The 20,234-nt window shown below is 42.9% G+C and overlaps 1 protein-coding gene across 4 annotated transcripts in view; it reads left to right on the top strand.

Annotated features, from left to right (window-relative positions):
• The window catches only part of FBXL7 (F-box and leucine rich repeat protein 7), a 191,126-nt gene extending 175,056 nt beyond the window's left edge, over nt 1-16,070 (top strand). For all 4 annotated transcript variants that reach the window (XM_075052219.1, XM_075052218.1, XM_075052220.1 and 1 more), the window contains 2 exons: nt 6,925-7,536; nt 13,009-16,070. In XM_075052219.1, coding sequence (XP_074908320.1) covers nt 6,925-7,536; nt 13,009-13,745 — 1,349 coding nt within the window. In that variant the 3' untranslated portion in view covers nt 13,746-16,070. The remainder of the gene's footprint in view (nt 1-6,924; nt 7,537-13,008) is intronic.
• Nucleotides 16,071-20,234: the final 4,164 nt, after the last annotated feature.

Here is a 20,234-nt window from a genome sequence, read left to right as displayed (position 1 = left end):
TTCGTATTTTTAGCTCTGTTCAAAAATACAGGGATGAAATTAATTCTTGCCACGTGGCAGGGGACAAAGTCAGTAGGAGGGAAATTAGTTCCAGCTTTTGACAAATACATTGTAAGGAAGAATTATTTGCTTAATAAAACTATAACGGTTACTTCACTTGCAGTGCTGTTTGACTTTAAGCATCTAGTGTGAATATGCCAGGAATGCAAGATCAGGTCTCCAAATGTATGTGGAGGAGTTTATAGACTAAAGAAAACTGGAGCTCGACATCACAGGGAAGTTACACCAGTATAATCCAAGGTGTAAAATGTCACACAGAAACTACTATGAAATGGCTTCAAATTTAACTTAACATATCCCTCTTCCACACGGTCTTGTAACAATGCCTCTAGTCTTGTACAATAGGTACGGTTTCTTATTAAATTCTATGGGAGGTTTTTAAAAACTATAAAAGGTTATTTTAAGTTCTGTGGAACCGTTCCTTCCAGGAGCATGTGGATGCGATTACTTCATGAACTCCGAGGCTGCTCATTCCTACACTGAAAAATCCAGCTTTGTCGCAGGTCTTTGCTCTCAAAAAGAGAGTTGCACAACCTATAAGATCTCACAGGATAAGAAATAAGTTTTCATCTTTGCCAAAGTTTTTTTGTTCCTTTGACCTTACTTTTCAATCTAATTTTCTATGTTGGTAGGAATAAATTGTCTGGTGAGAGGGAAACAGTAGCTGTAACCTGTCTCAGGTTTATTTAGTCTTTTGCATGTCTGCGTTGGAAACGAGCTAATGAAATACGGACTAAATGAAACCATCATAAGGTGGCCACTGAATGGGAATAGCATATTGCATAGTTATCACTGAGTATTTGTCAACTGTGATGATGTTTCAAGAAGGACCCTTTAGGGATCTGCCCTGCTATACCTTACAGTATTCGTTAATATGTTGCTAGACTTCCCATCCCTCTCCAGAAGCCATCTGTTTGAATTGAATTGAGACACAAAACTACCAATATACAGAGGAATGGGTTAAAATTTATGACACTGGACCTGCAGTATATTTGGAAAACTGAAAATGAGCACAATTTGAGAAGGTTGCTCAGTACTGAAAATGCTCTTGAAAAAATAGAAGATTAAGGAGAGAGAGAACATACCGCTCCTTAAGGAGACAGCTGTGGGGAAGATGAGTAGATTATATAAACATGGATGAAGAAAATACATGGTCAGGCAGCTGTATGGCACATGGAAATCTGGGCAATATGTTGAATCGCATACAGAATGCATCATCCTTCTGAGGCTGTTGAAATCTGGAAGGTTGACAATGTGGTTTCCATGAAATATAGGTGGGAAGGGCTCCACTTCAGCTGCTGCTGGTGAGGTGCCGTGGTTTGCAGTGCTCACTTTGCGGCATTGTGCTTTAAGAGAAATACACACAGATGGGAGAAAATTCAATGGAAAAAATAGGAGAAACTGTGAATATTAGTAATGTAACTAGGAAGAAAGGGCTGAAATTTTAGAAAATGCATCTGAGGAATCCTTGCGGAAAGAGCAGAGACCTCTCATTCTTTGCAATCACTAGGAGAGGGGCAAGAAACAGCTTCTTGTATGAGTTGGGTAAGAGGAAAAACTTAGAAACTTGATACGGTGACAACACTGGAACAGGCACCTCAGTGAACTGAGTAATAGCTGTCCCTGGAAATTAAGAACAGGGCAGACACGCACTTAGGAGATGGTTTAAGTGTACTTGGTGTACTTGGAGAGAGAGGAGAGAGCTCATCCAACTCTGTTTCTCATTCTGTACATTCTTGATTGTAAAAGGTTGTAAAATCATGCAGGTTTCTCCGCTGAGCAACCCTTTCCCTCTGGCGTACTTGACCACTGCAGCCCCACGCAAGGTTGCACGGTGAGTTTTGTTCCAGCTGCCTCTTTGCTATCATGGGCTCTCCGATTCCTCCCAGCCTCCTGGAGGAACTGAGGTGGTAGGGTAAGTCAGCCTCAGAAACGCCTGAGGGTGTTTGCGATGTGGAAGATGCTCTTTTGTAGATAACGCGTTTTCTGGGACTTTGTCCGTGCCCAGGGCCTTAGAAGGCAAATGGCCCGGTCGCAGCCTGCTGTCCTAGCTATCTCCTTTTCCTTATCTCCTCTAAGGGCACACAGCCATTTTTGACATCTGTCTGTCAAATTCACAAGGCTCTCCCTGAATGAGCCTGCAGTGTTCCCCCCGTAGAAGCCTGTCAGCTGCTTCTGTTCCCCTTTGCACCGTAGACTGTAACTGCTGCAACCATTAAGCTCCCACTTTCCCCACTCTCTGTAAAAGGAGTACTTCCTTGGCATGCGTGAAGTTGATGGTATTGTGGTAAAAATACATGGTCTGTACCCATATTGCACTTAGTAAAATATGTAATATCTGTGCAACACTGTTACTGAAGAGATGCTAAGTAAGTGACATTTCTGTACTATGCATAAATGCTTCTTGCACACATTATTTTACATCTAACATTTTAACAAAAATGCCAATTGCTTTTTATTTTTCTCAGCTATACTGACTTTGCAGAGCCTGAGCATAGTTTGGTTTAATTCTTGCCTTAGTTTTGCTAAAAACCTCAGTGGTGACAGCGGATCAGCACAAAGGATCCTTTTTAGTTGTCAGATAAGAATCTGAAGTTTGATATTTACCAAAATTTTAATTTTAATTTTGTTAACTTGAGGAGCTCGGTATAGGGATTCACTTTAAAAAAGGCACACCCGCGATACCATAGTGGAAAGTGCAGTTGAATGGAGTTGCACTTTAAGCATGGAAAATGGTTCAATCTTAAAAAGTCCATGCCAGGGTCCAGACATCAAGTGTCCTATGTTAGTGTGCATCACTGGACTAATGAAAATACATCATTTTCTCTCTCTGGTTCTGAAATTGGAGACTGCATATTGTTGTCAATGCCAGAAGGAACAGAGACTAGATCTTGGTTTAAATTATATATATTTAAAGGCTCTTTTCCCCCAGATGTATGTATTAATTGGGAAACAAACTGGGGGGAAAAAAAAATCCTTTGAAATAAACCAGATTCCTAATGGAATAAGAAAACTCCCTCCAGTGCATTTTCTCCCTCTGTGTCAGCTTTTATAGTTCTGTTTCTGGCACGCATCTTTTGAGATTTCTTTAAAGATTGTTAAGAAATTTTCTCTTACATCAACAAACAATTTTCAGAGCCCGAACGAAGCTTTAATAAAAAGCATCTTGCACAGAAGATTGGTAGTCAGGGAGGGAAAGGGGCAAAAGAGGTTGTAGGGAGGCAAGCACAGGGCTGCTCTGTAATTTGTTTTTTACTTTCTAAGATCACCAAAATGTAAAACTGCATTTCAGGCTTGTAAACAATTGGGTTTTTAGGAAGGAAATGCTTGTGTAGGGCATGCATGTGTAAAGATGCGTATTGAGAACTGCAATCAGCAACTTCATTTGCACTTGCAGGGTTGTGTTTAGGAATGTCACGCTGTCATTAAGGTGCCCTGTCTCAGACTGACTCAGCCTGTTAGCTAGCACTCAGTAAGTGGTGAAGAACAAAATCTGAAGGAAACCCTTAGAGGCTCAGATAGTGCTATAGGAAGCCCCTCCCAACAATACTTGAAAAGCCTGGAAAATCTACAGTAGACCAAGTGTTTTGCTGAAGCTTTAAATGCTAGCATAAAGCTTTCCAAGTTTTTACTGGCAAAAAGCTCCTGGACTCACCTGCTATTTTTTTTCTTTTCCCCTTAGGGGTGTACAACGAACAGTAAGTGGGAATACCTCTGTACAGAGTTCAGCTGAGCTACCAGCAAAATTCCTGTCTGAGAGCATATTGCATTACAGGCTCAGCAGACCAGTAATGCTCTCTCGAGTCTCTTGTTTAAACATAATGACAACACTACAGTCTTTTTCCAAAATACTTTGGGGTGGGGAGACGGATGTGTATGTATGTGTATGTATTTGGAAGTCCATGCCCCAAAGGCGGAGGGAGCAAGTTTCGCATGATGCACCTTCAGGATTGAAGGTAAAGGAAATACAGGATGCACATCTGGAACTGCTATACTAATGAGAGAATTAAGAAAGCACGAAGCAAGCACGGAGCAAGCACGGAGCATACCCATAAAACAGAAGGTCAAAGCTTTTTTAGCTCTAGGTCTAAGTTAAAAAACACATTTTGGTAACTTATTATGCACCCAGAATGTTTAAGGTATTAATTATTCATGGGGTGCCCAGGAGTGATGAAGGAATGCCACTTTTGATCCAAAAGGAGTGGAGATTAGCCATATTAGCTTGGTGCTTTGATCACCAAGGGAGGAGGGGAGAATCATTGAGTATTAAATGCTTTTTTATACTTAGTAGGAATGGAGAGCGGGGAAGAATGTAACTCTGCAGAGATTTTCAGGTGTTTTCAACAGTAACGGTCTAAAAATGTATGTTTTCAAAATATGCTGGGACACTGTCTTACAGGAGGTAATAATTTCCACAGTACTAAAAATTGTTCATAGCAGATGTTAAAAAATGAAACTTTTTGCTTTTGATTTTAGTTCCGTCTATTTTGTGGTGTAGAAACAAGTGTTTGTTCTGCGAGTTTATTTATATAATTCTGTTTTCCCTTTTTGTGCTGGTTTGTGTAAAAACCAACCAACCAAAAAGCCCAAAGCAAATGAAAAAGTAAAAGGAAAGGGGAGGAATTCACAATACCAAATATATGTCGTAGTGGAGATACATCCAGCACTTGAAAAAAATGTGTATTCTTTTATACTGGAAGCATCCTTGTCTTAAAAATCTCAAGAAAAGAGCAAAAAGTAAAGGTTCCAAGTCTGCCACATCTTCTGCACATGTTTAACTTCAGGCACTGTCATTGGTTTTGGTGGCAATGTGAGGCAGGTCAAACATATGGTAAGTCCTTGCAAAAATTAATCTAGGGCACTGTTGCCTGAGTGGTCTGTGGAGTCAGTGCTTGTCTGCAGGAGCCTGGCTGCTGCTGGTGTTTTGGGGTTTTTTTTCTCTCCAGCTGTAAATCTCATTTTTAAAGTACTGGAGTATACCAGACACTTTCCAAATAACACTCCTCGATGCAATTATTTGCAATAGCTGCCAGGAGGGTATTAGGAGGTCTCAAAGGGGAGCAGAGTGTCTGCAAAACCCACTCTGTGTTAAGATACGGTTCTTGCTCAGAAATACACCGATCCCTGGGTTAGGGCCACATAGCCGTAGCATAGACTCAGAAGCCTTGAAGAAAATGTTTTTCCTGTCACTTGCTGAAATACTGTGTTTCTGTCTAAGTAAAACAAGATACAAAAGAAAAAGACGGAAGGAGCTGGGTAGTGTAGGTTTTTCCTACATGTGTAACACTCTGATTATATTCATCTAAAATGTACTTAATTTAAAAACTCTGCCTAAACCCATTTGGGCGGGTTTGTTAAATGCACTTCTGGCCCTACCCTGCTTAGCCCCTATCTATGCTGTCACAGTCACAGAGCTGTAGAGTCGGTGCTACTTAAGGAGATGGCTTTGCACCCTTCCCTGACACCTCTGAACACAGAAGTGATAGCAGAAGATCTGATGTGGAGGAAAGCTTGGTGCTCTAAAACTACTGTTCTTACTCTATTCATGATATTTGTTATTCTACTGGGCACTAAATTGTGGTTCCTGTTTTCGTCTCTGGATGGTGCTTTCCTTCATAAAGAATTTCTGTTGAGATCAGTGCTGAGAGGTTGGAGATGGAAGGAGTGTGCTCAGCAGCAGCATTCATCTCTCATACACTGGTTAGATCTTGTGTAGTGTACTGCTGAAATATCTCAGGCTCTCTAAATGTATTGCCCATGGCATTTGCTTGACTATCAAAATTATATCCTAGTTGTCTTCCAGTCTTTTACTTGCTTTGCTTGGAGAGCTGGGAGCAGGAGTGGAAATGACTCGTAGGCAGCAATGTCAGCACAGAGGGAAAACAGTTGTAATAATCTTACAGCAAAGGCAACCTTTCTTGGTAGCAGAGGCCCTTTATTTTTATGCCTGCTCTTTGCCAGTAAAGTGAAATAAAGAAGGTAAAGAAGTAGCAAATTGTTTTGTGTGGGGTTTTTTGGGTTGACTGCTTCCAGTGTGACAGTTAGCCCTACCAAAAAGAGCATGTAAATGTTGTGCAACAGCTCTGTAACAAGTTTCCAGGCATGCTGTTTCTTCATCACTTACTTTTCTGGGCTTGTTTTTTCAAATCCAGCTGAAGTTCACTTTAGTCCATTGGGAAGGAGTGATTTCTGCATGCACATGAAGACGCACAGACAACCCCCCTTCGAGAACTAGTCACTGGGCTCCTGATTGAACTGCTGAGTCCCAGTTTGCGTGAATGAAAAATGAACTCCTTTAATGACACAATGAAAATAAGGGCTGCCCAGGGCTGGTGAAGGAAGTAGCATTTGCCGTGTAAGCTCTTCTTTGGGCGCCCACTGAACGGCTGAAGGAGCTGAGAGGTGAAGGACCACGGTATTCCTCCCCTACCAGCTCAGAGCTGCCTAGGTAGTGCCAAGTTTATGGGTAATTATTCTCTGTCAAAAAAGCCTACGACTCAAATGTACTCATTTCTTGCAGTGTTTAGTTGAGACTATAAAGAATTAAAATCCCAGGACTTCCATTGCCATCTCCTCTTCATTACAGGGCTCAGACCTGCAGCCCCTCCTTTGCTAGCATGGCTTTGACCGCGCATCTCTGTCATGTACCCACCACTAAAGTGACCAGTGCTTTCAGAGTATGCTCCGAGACAGATTTTGAAATACGTGTTTCCTCACTCTCACTGGTAAAAATGACTGCTTAACCCCCAACAAACCCCGAAGCCCATCGTGCTCCATTAACAAATGGGCTAGCGGGGTGCTGTGCTGCGCAGAGAACGCTGTGTCCACCCACCGCTTACTGAAATCATGTGTTTTGTCTTCCAGACTCCGACCTGAGCATGCGGACGCTCAGCACACCCAGTCCAGCGTTAATATTTCCACCGAATTCCCCCGGTTTCCAGAATGGCAGAGGGTCGTCGACGTCTTCATCCTCAGTCACTGGGGAAACTGTTGCCATGGTCCACTCGCCGCCTCCAACCCGTCTCACTCATCCCCTCATCCGGCTGGCGTCCAAGCACCAGAAGGAACAGGCCAACATAGACCGGCTGCCCGACCACTCCATGATCCAAATATTCTCCTTCCTGCCCACCAACCAGCTGTGCCGCTGTGCCCGTGTGTGCCGCCGCTGGTACAACCTTGCCTGGGACCCGCGACTTTGGAGGACTATTCGCCTGACCGGCGAGACAATCAACGTAGACAGGGCTCTTAAAGTGCTGACCCGGAGGCTTTGTCAGGATACACCCAACGTATGTCTCATGTTGGAGACGGTAATTGTTAGTGGCTGCAGGCGGCTCACAGACAGAGGACTCTACACCATTGCCCAGTGCTGTCCAGAACTGAGGAGGCTGGAGGTGTCTGGCTGTTACAACATCTCCAATGAGGCGGTCTTTGATGTCGTGTCACTGTGCCCAAACCTGGAACACCTGGATGTGTCAGGTAATGGGAAATATTTCAGTACGGATGCGTCTGATTCTAAAAGCCTTGTGCTTCTCAAACCCCTGGCCCCACAACTGCACGCTTCCCCTTTCTGTGTTGTCTTTCGAAGTAGGAACGCCAGTCTCCCAACACAGTACTGGTGAGACAGGCACTGCTAGAATCTCAATGCCCCAAATGCCAGCAGCACCTCTTGAGTGGCCGGGCCTCCTCCAATGGAGATGAGTTAGCAGAGATGGCCCATTCAAAGAGCATGAATACTTTTTATAGATTTTTGCACAAAGCACCCTTACAACGGCCCATTTTGCAGTCAATGCTACATCGTATGGTGAAGGTTGGTTACTTCAGCAAAATTTGTTTTATCTTTTCCATATATATATATATATAATTTATATGTAGATTATATATGTAATGTATATATCTGTAGTGTGATAAGTGTTTTGAGGAGGAGCTCAGAATCAGTGCTAGGCTTTTGTCTGGGAATAAATATCAATTGTCATCCCTAGCTAAACTTCAACATCCCCTTGTTTCCATTGCTATTTTCATAAGACTTAGCTAGCTTGCTTTTTTTATTTTTAGTAGTGTATAAATTTGCTTAGTGGCTTTCTGCTTTTTCCTTTCACCCAGTTACAATGTATTGCTGCAGCTGTTTAGATCAGCAGAAATGTTTTAGACAATTTTCCTCAGACGTGTTCTGGGGAAACAAGATGGTTTTTTCCCAAGAGCAGCCACACAGAATTTCCTCTCTGCAAATAGGTTGGCACATAATGGAAAGGATGCAGCCAAGCAGAGCACTGAAGTAAATTTGACGTTCAGTACTTATTTGTGGTCTCACTTGTTATGAGTCTAATCTTGTTATTAATCAGCCGGACCAGATTTGCCATTGCAGGGTGTCATGGTTTAACCCCAGCCAGCAACTAGGCACCACACAGCCACTCACTCAATCCCTGCCACCCAGTGGGATGGGAAGGAGAATTGAATAAAAGAAGTAAAACTCATGGGTTGAGATAAGAATGGTTTAATAACTAAAGGAAGAATGAAATATAATAACAACAATAATAATAAAAATATAATAAGAATAATAATTGTAATGAAAAGAAATATCACCACAAAATAAAAGAGAGAAATAAAACCCCAAAAAAGACAAGTGATGCACAATGCAATTGCTCACCACCTGCTGACCGATGCCCGAGCAGCGATCCCCCCCCTTCCCGGCCAAGTCCCCCCAGTTTCTATACTGAACATGAGGGTCTGTGGTATGGAATATCCCTTTGGCTGGTTCGGGTCGGCTCTCCTGGCCGTGCTCCCTCCCAGCTTCTTATGCACCTGCTGCTGGCAGAGCACGGGAAACTGAAAAATCCTTAATTTAGGATAAACACTACTTAGCAACAACTAAAATATCAGCGTGTTATCAACATTGTTCTCACACTAAATCCAAAACACGCTGTACCAGCTACTAGGAAGAAAATTAACTCTATCGCAGTTGAAACCAGGACACAGGGGTACTCATGGCAACAAGCAGGATGAAGTAGGGATAGGAAGCAATGCTGTCGAGTCACTGGTACCCAGATAAACTGATTTTTCCAAGGCTGCCTATCTGTTGTACACTGATTTGCTTTCTTTTTTCTGCCTTTTATTTTTTTAACTGATTTAACCAACTCTTTCACCTAATATTCCTACGATGGCAGAATGTCATGGAAGGCATCAAAACAAATAGCAACAAATCAGAATTATTCACTTTTTGTGATTGCTCTCTGAAACCGCCAGGTGATAAGGAGTCTCTGAGGAACTCTGTGGGAGTCCTGTCCCATGGAGTCTTTTCGCAATCACCTTGCATATGAATTACTTATTGTTGGTACATACTGACATTAGTTCTGGATTGCTAACCACACATTCAGGTTGAAACCTCTCCAACACCAGGAGAAAATATTATGTGCCTGTGTGATCTGGACCTAGAGCTACATATCACTTTGAAGGCTGGCTGTATCCCTGGCATATTTATGCTTTTCTTACTACATCCTCCAGGGTAGTATCAAGAGTTGAGTGGCTCAAGTATCCTGGGCCTGGAGAGAGAGGACAAGTAGAATTGCTGAGCTGAGGGTGAACTGCCCTGGCACACCAGTCCGTTAGCTGACACCCTGGGGGCACTTGGGGGCTTGTAGGTGGCTGAAAATGCTTTGGTCCACAGCTCCTAGTGATAGATATGCTATAGACTGAAGGTAGCTTTTTCTAAAGCAGGGAAAATGAAAAGATGATACCAAGTCTCGAAGTAGGTCCTTTTGGGGTCTGTCTTCATTCCTGGTTTCCCCAAGCCTGTTACTTAGAGATGGTGTCTGTCCCTAAGAGGACATCAGTTTGGTCCAAAGTGTGTAGAGGGCAAGTAAAATACCTGTCTTCCTTGAATTTTGTCTCATCAACAGGACAGGAAAGTAATTTTAATCTCACATTTTTCTAAGTTGTCCTTTCTTTTTGGAGCAGGTGAGGGAAAAATCCTGGTTTTGAACATGCTCAGAAGTCAGGGTGCTTGGGTTCAGACATGGCTTTTGCTGCATGTGCCTGCATATGAATTGAGGATGATTGATCTCTGGGGTCTTGTTTTGAGTCCACTTTTTTCATTCTGGTGTGGGTAATTTTGGAAGATGTTTTGGAAGCAGGATTCTGTTTTCCCTTCCTTCTGTCTGTAGTTAGGAGGACAAGGCTTGCACCTACACACTCAAGCAATTCTCAGGACTGAAGTGGTTCACCGGTTTGGTTTCATACTGCGCAAGAGAAGTTGGGTACATATGCTGGGGGATAACGCTGTACTTGTAGCTAGTTAATTAAAACCCAGTTCACGGTTGTACATCTAGTTGAATCCCTCTCCCCCTTGGATGGTTACTTGGCAGCAATAACGTACCAAAATCTTTAATGTCAAAAACAGATGTTCGTATTAACTTTTAAGAGTTTTCCACAATGTAAGTTCTGTCACTCTCAGCATCCACTTTGTGGGCAGGTCTGAGATATCTCTAGAAGTTGGTTGAGCTTGACTGCAAGTTATTATCTAACACGCTAGCCAACATTTTTTTCAATCTGTTTGGAAGTTTCCCCTCCCTTTTAAAAATCAGTTATATTCTACTTTATGGAAAATCCTGTTACAAGAGCTTTGTTTTTACATTTTTTATTATTTAGGACAGAAAAATTGTTGCAGACCCAGGAACCTGTCATTTTGCCTAAAAATCAGGCAGTTCTATATCAACATGGACTTTTTCTGGTGAAACCATTTTGAATATCCTTCCCATGAAATATTTTACAGTGTAGCCAAAGTAACTAGACAAGGCAACACTGAGCTTGTCAAAACAGTGATCACACACTGATGTAAGTGACTCCAACCCTGCTGTGAGACTTCTGACCCATTCGCTTTCTAACTGAGGTCATTAAAGCATTCCCCCTTCTTGGATCCTCAGCAGTCAGAACGTTCTCCTCGGCCTCGTGGACCCTTCATTCTCACTTAGCCAGATTTTAAAATTGAATTCTGGTCAGCATGTAAAATATCCAGACTGACTCTTTAATGCAGCAGCCTCCTCAGGCAAACGCGTTAGCGACAGCTACGTCAGGTCCAGCAGAACTCTGCCTGGGTGCCAGCTTCTTCCGTGGAAACCCAGCTCAAGGATGAGGACTCCTATGGTGCATTTTGTATCACCTACTCCAAAGAACATATTAGAGGTGAAATTTTTACACCATTCATATTGTACTGCTTCCCTTTAGAAAAACCACTTTGCATTATTGAGCGTGTATGTAGTACTTATTTGAAGGTAAACGTATTTCCAAAGATTGCACCATAACATAGATGGATCTGCAATGCAGTCTGAAGAGGAAATTGCAGCATTCAGTTTTAAGAAAGTGTTGTTCATTGAACAAAGTGCTTTGCTTCAAGGTCCCAGAGCTTCTGTGTGACCTGTGGACAATTTGCCTGTTTCATTGTGTGAAGCCTAAGGCAAAATTTGCATCTGTTCAAATCAATTTGAAGCCTAAATTAAAGACCCAGCTGCAAATTCAAATTATGAATGTAGAAAGCTAATTGCAGGTGGCAAACTGTTTCAAGTCCATATCCCATGCTTCTTACAGCATTTGTGTGAGCCCACTCACAAGTGGGTTATCTCAAGGGAATTTTTTTCCTTTTTGTTTTTAAGAACTGAAGCGTATTCATACCTTCCACTAAGCCTGTTGTATCACGTGGTATGGGTTTGACTCATTCAGGTCTTTGAGGTGGTCTCCATACCTTGTCATGCTCTTTACTTCTAGTCTACAGGATTTGTGCAGAACTAATGATACATGGAGCTGCAAGGTCGTCATCCTAACTTTTCCGGCTTTTCACGGGTCACTTCATCCCCGCTGGCCAGTGTTTCAGCAATACAGAAAAGCTCTTTTTATCCCTACCTGAGGGCACCTCTTTGGGCATAAGCTGCAGAATTTGTCTTGGACATTTATGGCTAAAACTGTTGGGCCTTTATCACTAACAGGTAGATCCTCCCTTTTTCCTTGCAGCTGTTTCTAACTATGCTAATGCAATGTGCCCAGCTGAACTTGGCACAGATAAGAATTTCCCTTCAGGAGCCCGAGACTGCCAGTTTTCAGTGCAGCAGAAACAGCACTTTCCAAAAAAAGCTTTCATTTACCACCATGCACAGAGTGGAGGTCAAAAATGGAAGGAAGTCTGTGAGCGTGTTTTTCCTTTCATCTAGCTCTTTATCTTTCCTTGCAAGGTCTGGTGTTTCTCCTGTAGTCTAGTTACCTCCATTCACAGTCAGACTTTCTCACTTGAAACAGTCCTTTTCCGTGTCTGTCCGTGTCCTCCCATGCCCTTACCAGTCTGTTGGCTCCTGCTGACTCTCCCCAGTCTCCTTAGGTTACCCCAATCTCCACCCTTCTGCAAGCACATAGTCTTGCCATAGTTTTGCATCCTTCCCACATTGCAGGCTTGGGGCTGGATTCACATCTGTTCTGCAAATGCTTTTCGGAGGGTGGGTGGGGTTTGTCTTTTTTATAATGGGGTTGGATGGTGAAAGAGCCTCTGATGTTGGTTTACAAACTCAGCCAGTCAGCAATGAGACTGCCTCTGATCAAAAAGCTGCGTTGGGTGTTGTGTAGTACCACTTTCTCAAATTGTCACTGGGTTTATATTGCACTAAGAGATCACAGACTGTCCCTAGATAAACCTAGGATCATCATTTTACATTTGGGATATGGACGAAATTGATCTGTCGCTTTGCTGGCGCTCAAAATCCCAAAGCAACCTCACTGACTCCAGTGGAGTTTATTATTTCCTCTGGTGTAGGGACACATCACAGCAAATCCAAACTTGTCAGGATGATTCTGCTCTTGCAATGTGAAGATATTTTCATCAGATCCAGCATGCAATTTCATACCCACCTTTCTGGTCTTGCTGTGTGATTTGTTTTCACCGCTTGCTTAAATTGGCTTTGTTTTTCCACTTAGGCTGCTCCAAAGTAACATGCATCAGTTTGACTCGCGAAGCCTCCATCAAGCTGTCTCCGTTACACGGGAAACAAATCTCCATTCGCTACTTGGACATGACAGACTGCTTCGTCCTGGAGGACGAAGGACTGCACACCATTGCCGCTCACTGCACTCAACTGACCCACCTGTACCTGCGCCGCTGCGTCCGCATCACCGACGAGGGTCTCCGCTACCTGATGATTTACTGCACGTCCATTAAGGAACTGAGCGTGAGCGACTGTCGCTTTGTCAGTGACTTCGGCATGCGGGAGATCGCCAAGCTGGAGTCGCGCCTCCGATACCTTAGCATCGCTCACTGCGGCCGGATCACAGACGTGGGTATCCGTTACATAGCCAAATACTGCAGCAAGCTGCGCTACCTCAACGCGCGGGGCTGCGAGGGCATCACGGACCACGGTGTGGAGTACCTCGCCAAAAATTGCACAAAACTCAAATCGCTAGATATCGGCAAGTGCCCTCTGGTCTCAGACACCGGCCTGGAGTTTCTAGCCCTCAACTGCTTCAACCTGAAGCGCCTGAGCCTGAAATCATGTGAGAGCATCACTGGGCAGGGCCTGCAGATTGTAGCTGCCAACTGTTTTGACCTGCAGATGTTGAATGTGCAGGACTGCGATGTCTCTGTGGATGCTCTGCGATTTGTTAAACGACATTGCAAGCGCTGTATTATAGAGCACACCAACCCTGCCTTCTTCTGAAAGGACACCCCACGCCTGTTGTTACAACGCAGTATTAAAAACACTGATGTATAAACACACGCTCCCATATTCAGTAATGCTGTCTTTTCTATAGCTCACGGGAGTCAGCTTTTCTTGTATGTTGTGGGTGAGGGGAGTTTCTCGAGGACTTTTTCGTTTCCTTTTTGTATGATCACTTTTTAAGGTGCGGTGGGTCTCCGTGGAGAGGCTGCCTTAATGCAAAAGCAATGAGTGCTCAGCATCCCCAGTGGGGTGCTACTTCCATAACAGCCATGATCTTGTCCCAGGCTACAGTAGCTACCTCCAAAGGAAATAGCACATAATCCCTCCTTTGGAAATGCTACTAAGCTGTGTCAAATACATCTGAATTCCAGCTGTGCTCATGAAGGTGACTATGCAATATGTGTCTGTGTTCCCCAACTTCTTCCAATACGGCTGATAAAGCATCCCCTTGTCTCCAAGTAGTTTCTATTTGGTAGTCATCCATGGTAATCCCTCAGGAAATACTGGGTAATGTTCTTAAACATACTTGATTGAAGCAGAACAAGACCTGCTGGCCGTTGCCGAGCACTCTGCTGAGTGAATCTGGAGATTGTGCCCATGCATGGATTCTCTTGGAAGGCCCACCTCCAGGTCACTCGTGCATCATCACTATTTGCCTTCATTTCTAAATCCACCCTCTCCTGCATGTGTAGTACCACCATCTGGTAGCAGATAGGGACTTCTGGGTCTGATAAGCAGTGATATATTCACCTGAGTGAAGGAAAACAGATGAGATATTGGCGGCTTGGCAAAGGGAAAAGCCAGTAAATCAGCCTGAGAAGCTGCTGTAATTCTGCAACGAGCTGAGATAGCACTGTAAGTACACCAGGGGCTCTCTGAGGCGTCGTGGAGCAGCTTGCACGGGACAGTCCCAACTGCTGTGCTGCGTGGCTGTCACCAGAAGGTCTGTCTTTGTTCCTTCACTGTATCTCTTCAGCAGCCGTGGCACCACTGCAGTTGACAATCCCTGAGCAAACCAGGCACGTGCGTTGAGGTAAATTCAGTATGTGCCTTAATACACATAGAAACCCGACCCTTTTCTGTGGCCTTCCAGTTCAAAGGACATATGGCTGATCTCGAGACTTCAAAGATGTTAGATAACACCCCTGGGGGCAGAGGGGCTTAGAGCATTATTCACATTAGATTTAGATTTTGTGAAACCTTGTTTGTGCGTGTTCCCTTCGGCTGGAGAAACAACTGCTGTTCAACAAGGAATTAAAACGCCAGCGTTGCCCTCTGACACTGGGAGCCCCTTGTAGTCTCATGGTCACTCTTGCTCATGCAAGAGCAAGAGTGATTTGGAGGTTCCTCCATCTCATTGCCTCCTTCCCCAGAGCGTGTGGTCGTTTCATGGTTATTTTCTGGCAGCAGTTTCTCTGCATTTTCACATGTAATGCTCAGATCTGAGAGCCAGACACGTTAGGGGTGATGATATTTTCAGGCAGGCCCCCTGCGCCTGACTGACAGGTGAATTCATACGTTCAGCTCAAACGCTATAAATGTCTCAGTAGAGAACATAAGAAGGGAAGCACCATGTCTGGTTTTCATAAGCAGTAGTTCCATCATCTCCAGACAACACTAATAAAATCATTGATATGAAGTGAAAATCCATATGCTCAAGAAAAATACATAACTGCTGAGGAAATACTTGTAGCAATGCTCTCTCAAATTACAAAAAAGCAATGGTTTGGACATGTCCCTGCAGAGGGAACTTGTCCTACTGCTGCAAAAATTCCTGTAACTTATGTATGTTCCACCAGTTTTGAGTTTCTTAACGTACAGGATGTCATCAGCTCTGAATTATAAATCAGATTGTGCTAAAGCAAAGAGGGCCATGGAAAATGAATTTGTCATTGCTACTATTACTGGTCAGTGACTAATAGGGGGTGATACCATCCTTTGACCAGTTAATATCACTTTGGTTTTCCTTTCTGTATTTTTAAAATAAGAGATTCTTCTCCAGCAAGTAGTACAGTATATTTTATCTGAGCCAGCTATACTCTCTGTTTATCCTTTATCTCAAAATGGCCCTGAGGATAGTTAAATGTTAAGCCCATTCCTGAGGATGGTGGGATTTTGAGCCATTTGCACTCATGAAATATAAGGCCTCATTAGTAACATTTAACTGTTTATTAAAAAAAAAAGCTACTTTTCTGGCTATGCTAAATTGAGTGAATAGTGCTACGTGGTTTTTAAGGTTTCTAATGTTTAAATTGGCCTGTACTGTACAAATCTCACTATAAAGCCTTAATTTGCTACCAAGAAATAAAGCAATATATTGGTAACTGATGAGCGTGGATCGTCATTTGCACTAATTGACTAACTTCTGGTGAAAAAGAAAAGATTAAATACTTGTAAAACTTTTCTTGAAAGGTAGGTAGGTGAATGAGCACATCAGCACATCAGGTAGGTGGATGACTAGTAAAAAAGGAAAAAAGAAATGTTATAGATTATGACCTTGCTTATCTGTCTCTTTAAAATTTGATTTTCCTCGTGTGGTTCTTCTTGACCCTGAAACAAAATCAGTAACTCGAAGTGTAATTAAAAGAAAAAACAGTATATAAAAAAGCACATGTATCAAAATTTCAGGAGGGCCTCTGCATTGGTTTAAAGGCAAGTTAACGTATTTGATGTGAAGAGTAAAATGGAATGACTGGAAAGCTAGAGCACTTACTAGTGCAGTGTTGCCTTTTGAATGCTCTAAAAAACCCACGCTGGGGGCCACTGGTGGATAATGAATAAAGGTAATTTTTCTAAGCCAAACATTTTTAAGTATATAGTCTTACATGATCAGAGTTGGCACTCCGAGACTGCTACTTATTGCAAGACAATTTGAATTTAACTTATTGATACAGCTTGCCTGTTTTGACTTTTAACCTTTTTCCTATGTCTACTTGCAAAATGACACGACCAGAAAAGAAACTGAAATAGTGTGTGTGGAGCTGAGTTTGCTGGAAAGGTTGTAATATGTGACTGATGTGTCTTCATTCCAGTTTGGGATTGGCAAAGACTATAAATTTCCTGAGTGAAAACATTGTTGATTCTTGAACCATAAAAATGGGGCACAGGCACTGAGGCTTCTTCTGCTCTGCAATAGCATGTGGTGATGTCTTCAAAGAAAGCAGCGATGAATCACGTCAGTCAGGCTGGCATCTTGTTTATGGCTTTGGAATAACTTGTGTCCTGCAGAGAGAGGTCTCTTAGACAAGGTGCATTTAAACGACCGTGCACTGTGATTATAGCTAAAGCACTGTATCTAGGTATTCGTCCTTCTCATCCCCTTGGCTTCTGTAAATAGTGGAATTGTATTTTCCCCTTTAGCAGCATGAGATTGGTGCAAAGTGCAACACTTTTGCCTTTTTTAAACTATGCTCATCTGGCTTCCTGCAAAATGCAAACCAGCTTCTGTTGGATGTCTTGGACTCAGAACCGTGGCCCAGCCTGTAACCTTCAGTAGTGGCTTACGTGGTTTCTGAAAACTTCTAGCCTTTGAACTGGAAAATTAAAAAGCTAGTAAAAGACCTAATTATAGCACTAGGCTTGAAGCAGGTCCAAACTCTCATTAAAAAGAAATACAGTGACCATTTGGACTGCAGACTGGCTGCCCCACAGCTGCCAGTGTTAGTTGAAAGGGGAGAAGTTCTCTGACAGCGTTGGGGCATGGCTCCTCTTCCCCCAGTGTTCCCCAGGAAAGTAACCTGCCCTCGGCTTTTTATAATTTTGTCAATTTAGCTATCCGTGCTGAAACTTCCCATGCTGGGCTTTGAAAATGTTAGTTGAAATGGTTCATCTGGTTCTGTAAATAAAGCTAGGAGGAAATGTCATTTCGCTCATGTTAAACTCCTGGTGACCTTTCCTTTGAGAACGGTTCATTGCTCTTCATCTCCTTAAGGCCTTCGGAGTGGAAGCGTGAGCCTTGCCAGGAGGTCAGCTTTGGGACAAGGATGCGTCTTACTGATCTCCCAGTTAAAAATTCGCCCAAATTTAGCTATGTTACGTGTCTTTGAACATCTCCAACTCCGTGACCGGGGAGAAAAGGGGCACGCTCAGATCTTTTGGAGCTTGTAGTCTGGTGAAGCTGAGATTTGGCAAAGCTAAGAGGCGTTTATCACTCTGGCAGTGTGAAGGAGGAAATGACCTGAATTATATGGAAGCTGCCTGGAAAGTCAGGGCAGGGTCGAAAGATGGGGTTTTGAGAACTGGGACAAGAAGGGTGAAGGAAATTTCCTGGGCAAGAGGGACTGGAACTGAGGTGAGAAGAGATTGAATGATTTTCAGCAAAGAAACTGGCGCTGGGGTTAAGAGAGGTGGGTTTGTGTGACTTCTGGAGCAGGGAGAGTTGGGCCAGAGAAAGTGCGACGTACTGAAGAAGGAAGTTTGGGGCAGGAGCAGAAACATGAAGAAAAGGAGCTGAACATCACGTAAATACAGTACACTCCCTCGGCGAAGGCTCTGAGAAAGGCTGACAAACTGTTTCAGCGAGGATGCCGCAAATTTGAAACAGCCTTTCAAAAATGAAATAGTAATTTTGCATTTAACGCATCCAATATCTACGTCTTTTTTGTATTTTGTGAAGCCAGAAAAATCTTTACAAGCACAGCTTCTGCCTTTACCAGCAAAGGTATACGGAGGCCTGAGACGTTGTCAACCTCGGTGTCTTGTTCCTGCCTTTACACCTTTGCACGAGGTAGGTCTGTAACGTCTATGTTTCCTTTGGGATTGTATTTCAGCAGCACCAGCTGTTTGGCTTTGCTAAGGTGCAGGCGTCAGCGTGGAGCCCAATTCGTGCCCTCTTGATGACTGTCAAAGGGCATAATTATAATAGGTTTGAGTTACTGCCAGGCAGTAGACATCAGAATTCAAACTTAGCTGAACAAAAATACATTTAACTGAACAGCATTACTGCATGCTATTAAACAGATTATATCAGTTTTCTCCATAAAATAGCTGAGGGATGTTTATTTTCATGCACCCCTGCTGTACAGCTGTATGCTTCAGAGCAGGTTTTTCCTCTATTTTTGTCTTCTGTGAAAACTGGACAGAAACATCAGGTCATTTTTCCCTTGTCCTCTGGATGATCACAGAGGCGCGCCTGAGATTTAAACTAGTTAATGGAAATCTTTTCCAAGTAGGCTCTGCTAATACAAATTTAAAAAAATATTATGAGTGCAACAATCCAGTTGGCCATAGATATGTCAAATTAAGCCATTATAAATATAAAAGTTACTAAACAGGCACCAGAGGGACCAGAAGGAGGGATCTTTTTAAAAAATAAAAAACCCGACCTTTTATAAATGACCCTGACACTCTTAATGCAGAACAGAAATCTTAACCGTTCCTTCTAGCACTAAAGATACTGTGTTCTTTGGGTTAGAATAGATTAGTTTTCCTTTGTTTTTTAAAGAAACATTGCATGCTGTAGCCTCAAGCTCACATAAATGGTAGGGATGGAAAAAGTCATCTTAAAAAGATGAGAGAGAATGCAAAGAATGATTTGTGCCAAAAGGAATGAATATTTTTAACAGTTTTGTGTTGCATTGCCTGTCTTTGATGGCTCCTAAAATATTTTTTTAAAATCAAGTAAATGGCCATTCTTGAGAAGTTTCCGTTACTTCTTGAATATACTCCATTCACATAACTGCCTCAGCAGATAGACATCAGAGCTTTAGAAAAACTGGATTTCTAGCTATAAAAAAAAAAAAAAGTGTAGCTAATTTATTGTTTATAATTTGCCTTATCAAGTGTTTTCATATCTTTATCACTTATCATATAAAGGATATATCCTAAGCCTTTATCAGGACAACTGAAGAAATATTTCTATGTATTTATTAATAACAAATTACATTTTTCTGACACCCAAATCTTGCTCTAGTTGTCTGTTCCTGGTCTATTGTATACTGTGAAAATACTTTGAAGAATAGAGCTTTATTTCTGGACTTGAATTACACTGTGTTTGATGTCTCTGTGGTCACGTATCTCGTGTGGTACTATGGTTGTTGGTGCGTCTTTTGTGACATGACGCTGCAGAGCGGTTACCTGCATTTCAGCACGGAAATAGCTTCGCCTAACACATGACGTGTGTGACACGTAACGGTTGTCAGAGCTCCGATCTCGTGTGATGGGCTGCTGAGGCTCTGAAAATGGATGGGTATCCACAGTAGCGTCCGTACTTTTCCAGCGATTCATTCCTCAGCTGCGTGAAGCACCTTCTGTTTTATTTGGCATCAATTACAGGAGCAAACTCGAACTTCAGCACCCGCTTTGCTGAAGGTAGCAGAGCTGCAACCTTTTCTCCATGTCCTTTCCATTTCTCTTCTGCCCTCAGAGAGTTACCCAAGCTCCTGCGAGAGTCGGACGTGTTCTGCCTACGTAGTCGTGGATAATACAAATGATGAGGGGCTCGGATCTAACAGGAGGAGTAAGGCCAGTTACTTGGCCGGCAGTCCG

This window comes from Buteo buteo, chromosome 20 (genome assembly GCF_964188355.1).
Source record: "Buteo buteo chromosome 20, bButBut1.hap1.1, whole genome shotgun sequence".
Lineage (NCBI taxonomy): Eukaryota > Metazoa > Chordata > Aves > Accipitriformes > Accipitridae > Buteo > Buteo buteo.
Note: the sequence above shows the minus strand (reverse complement) of the source record. Positions and strands in the feature narration are given on the sequence as shown.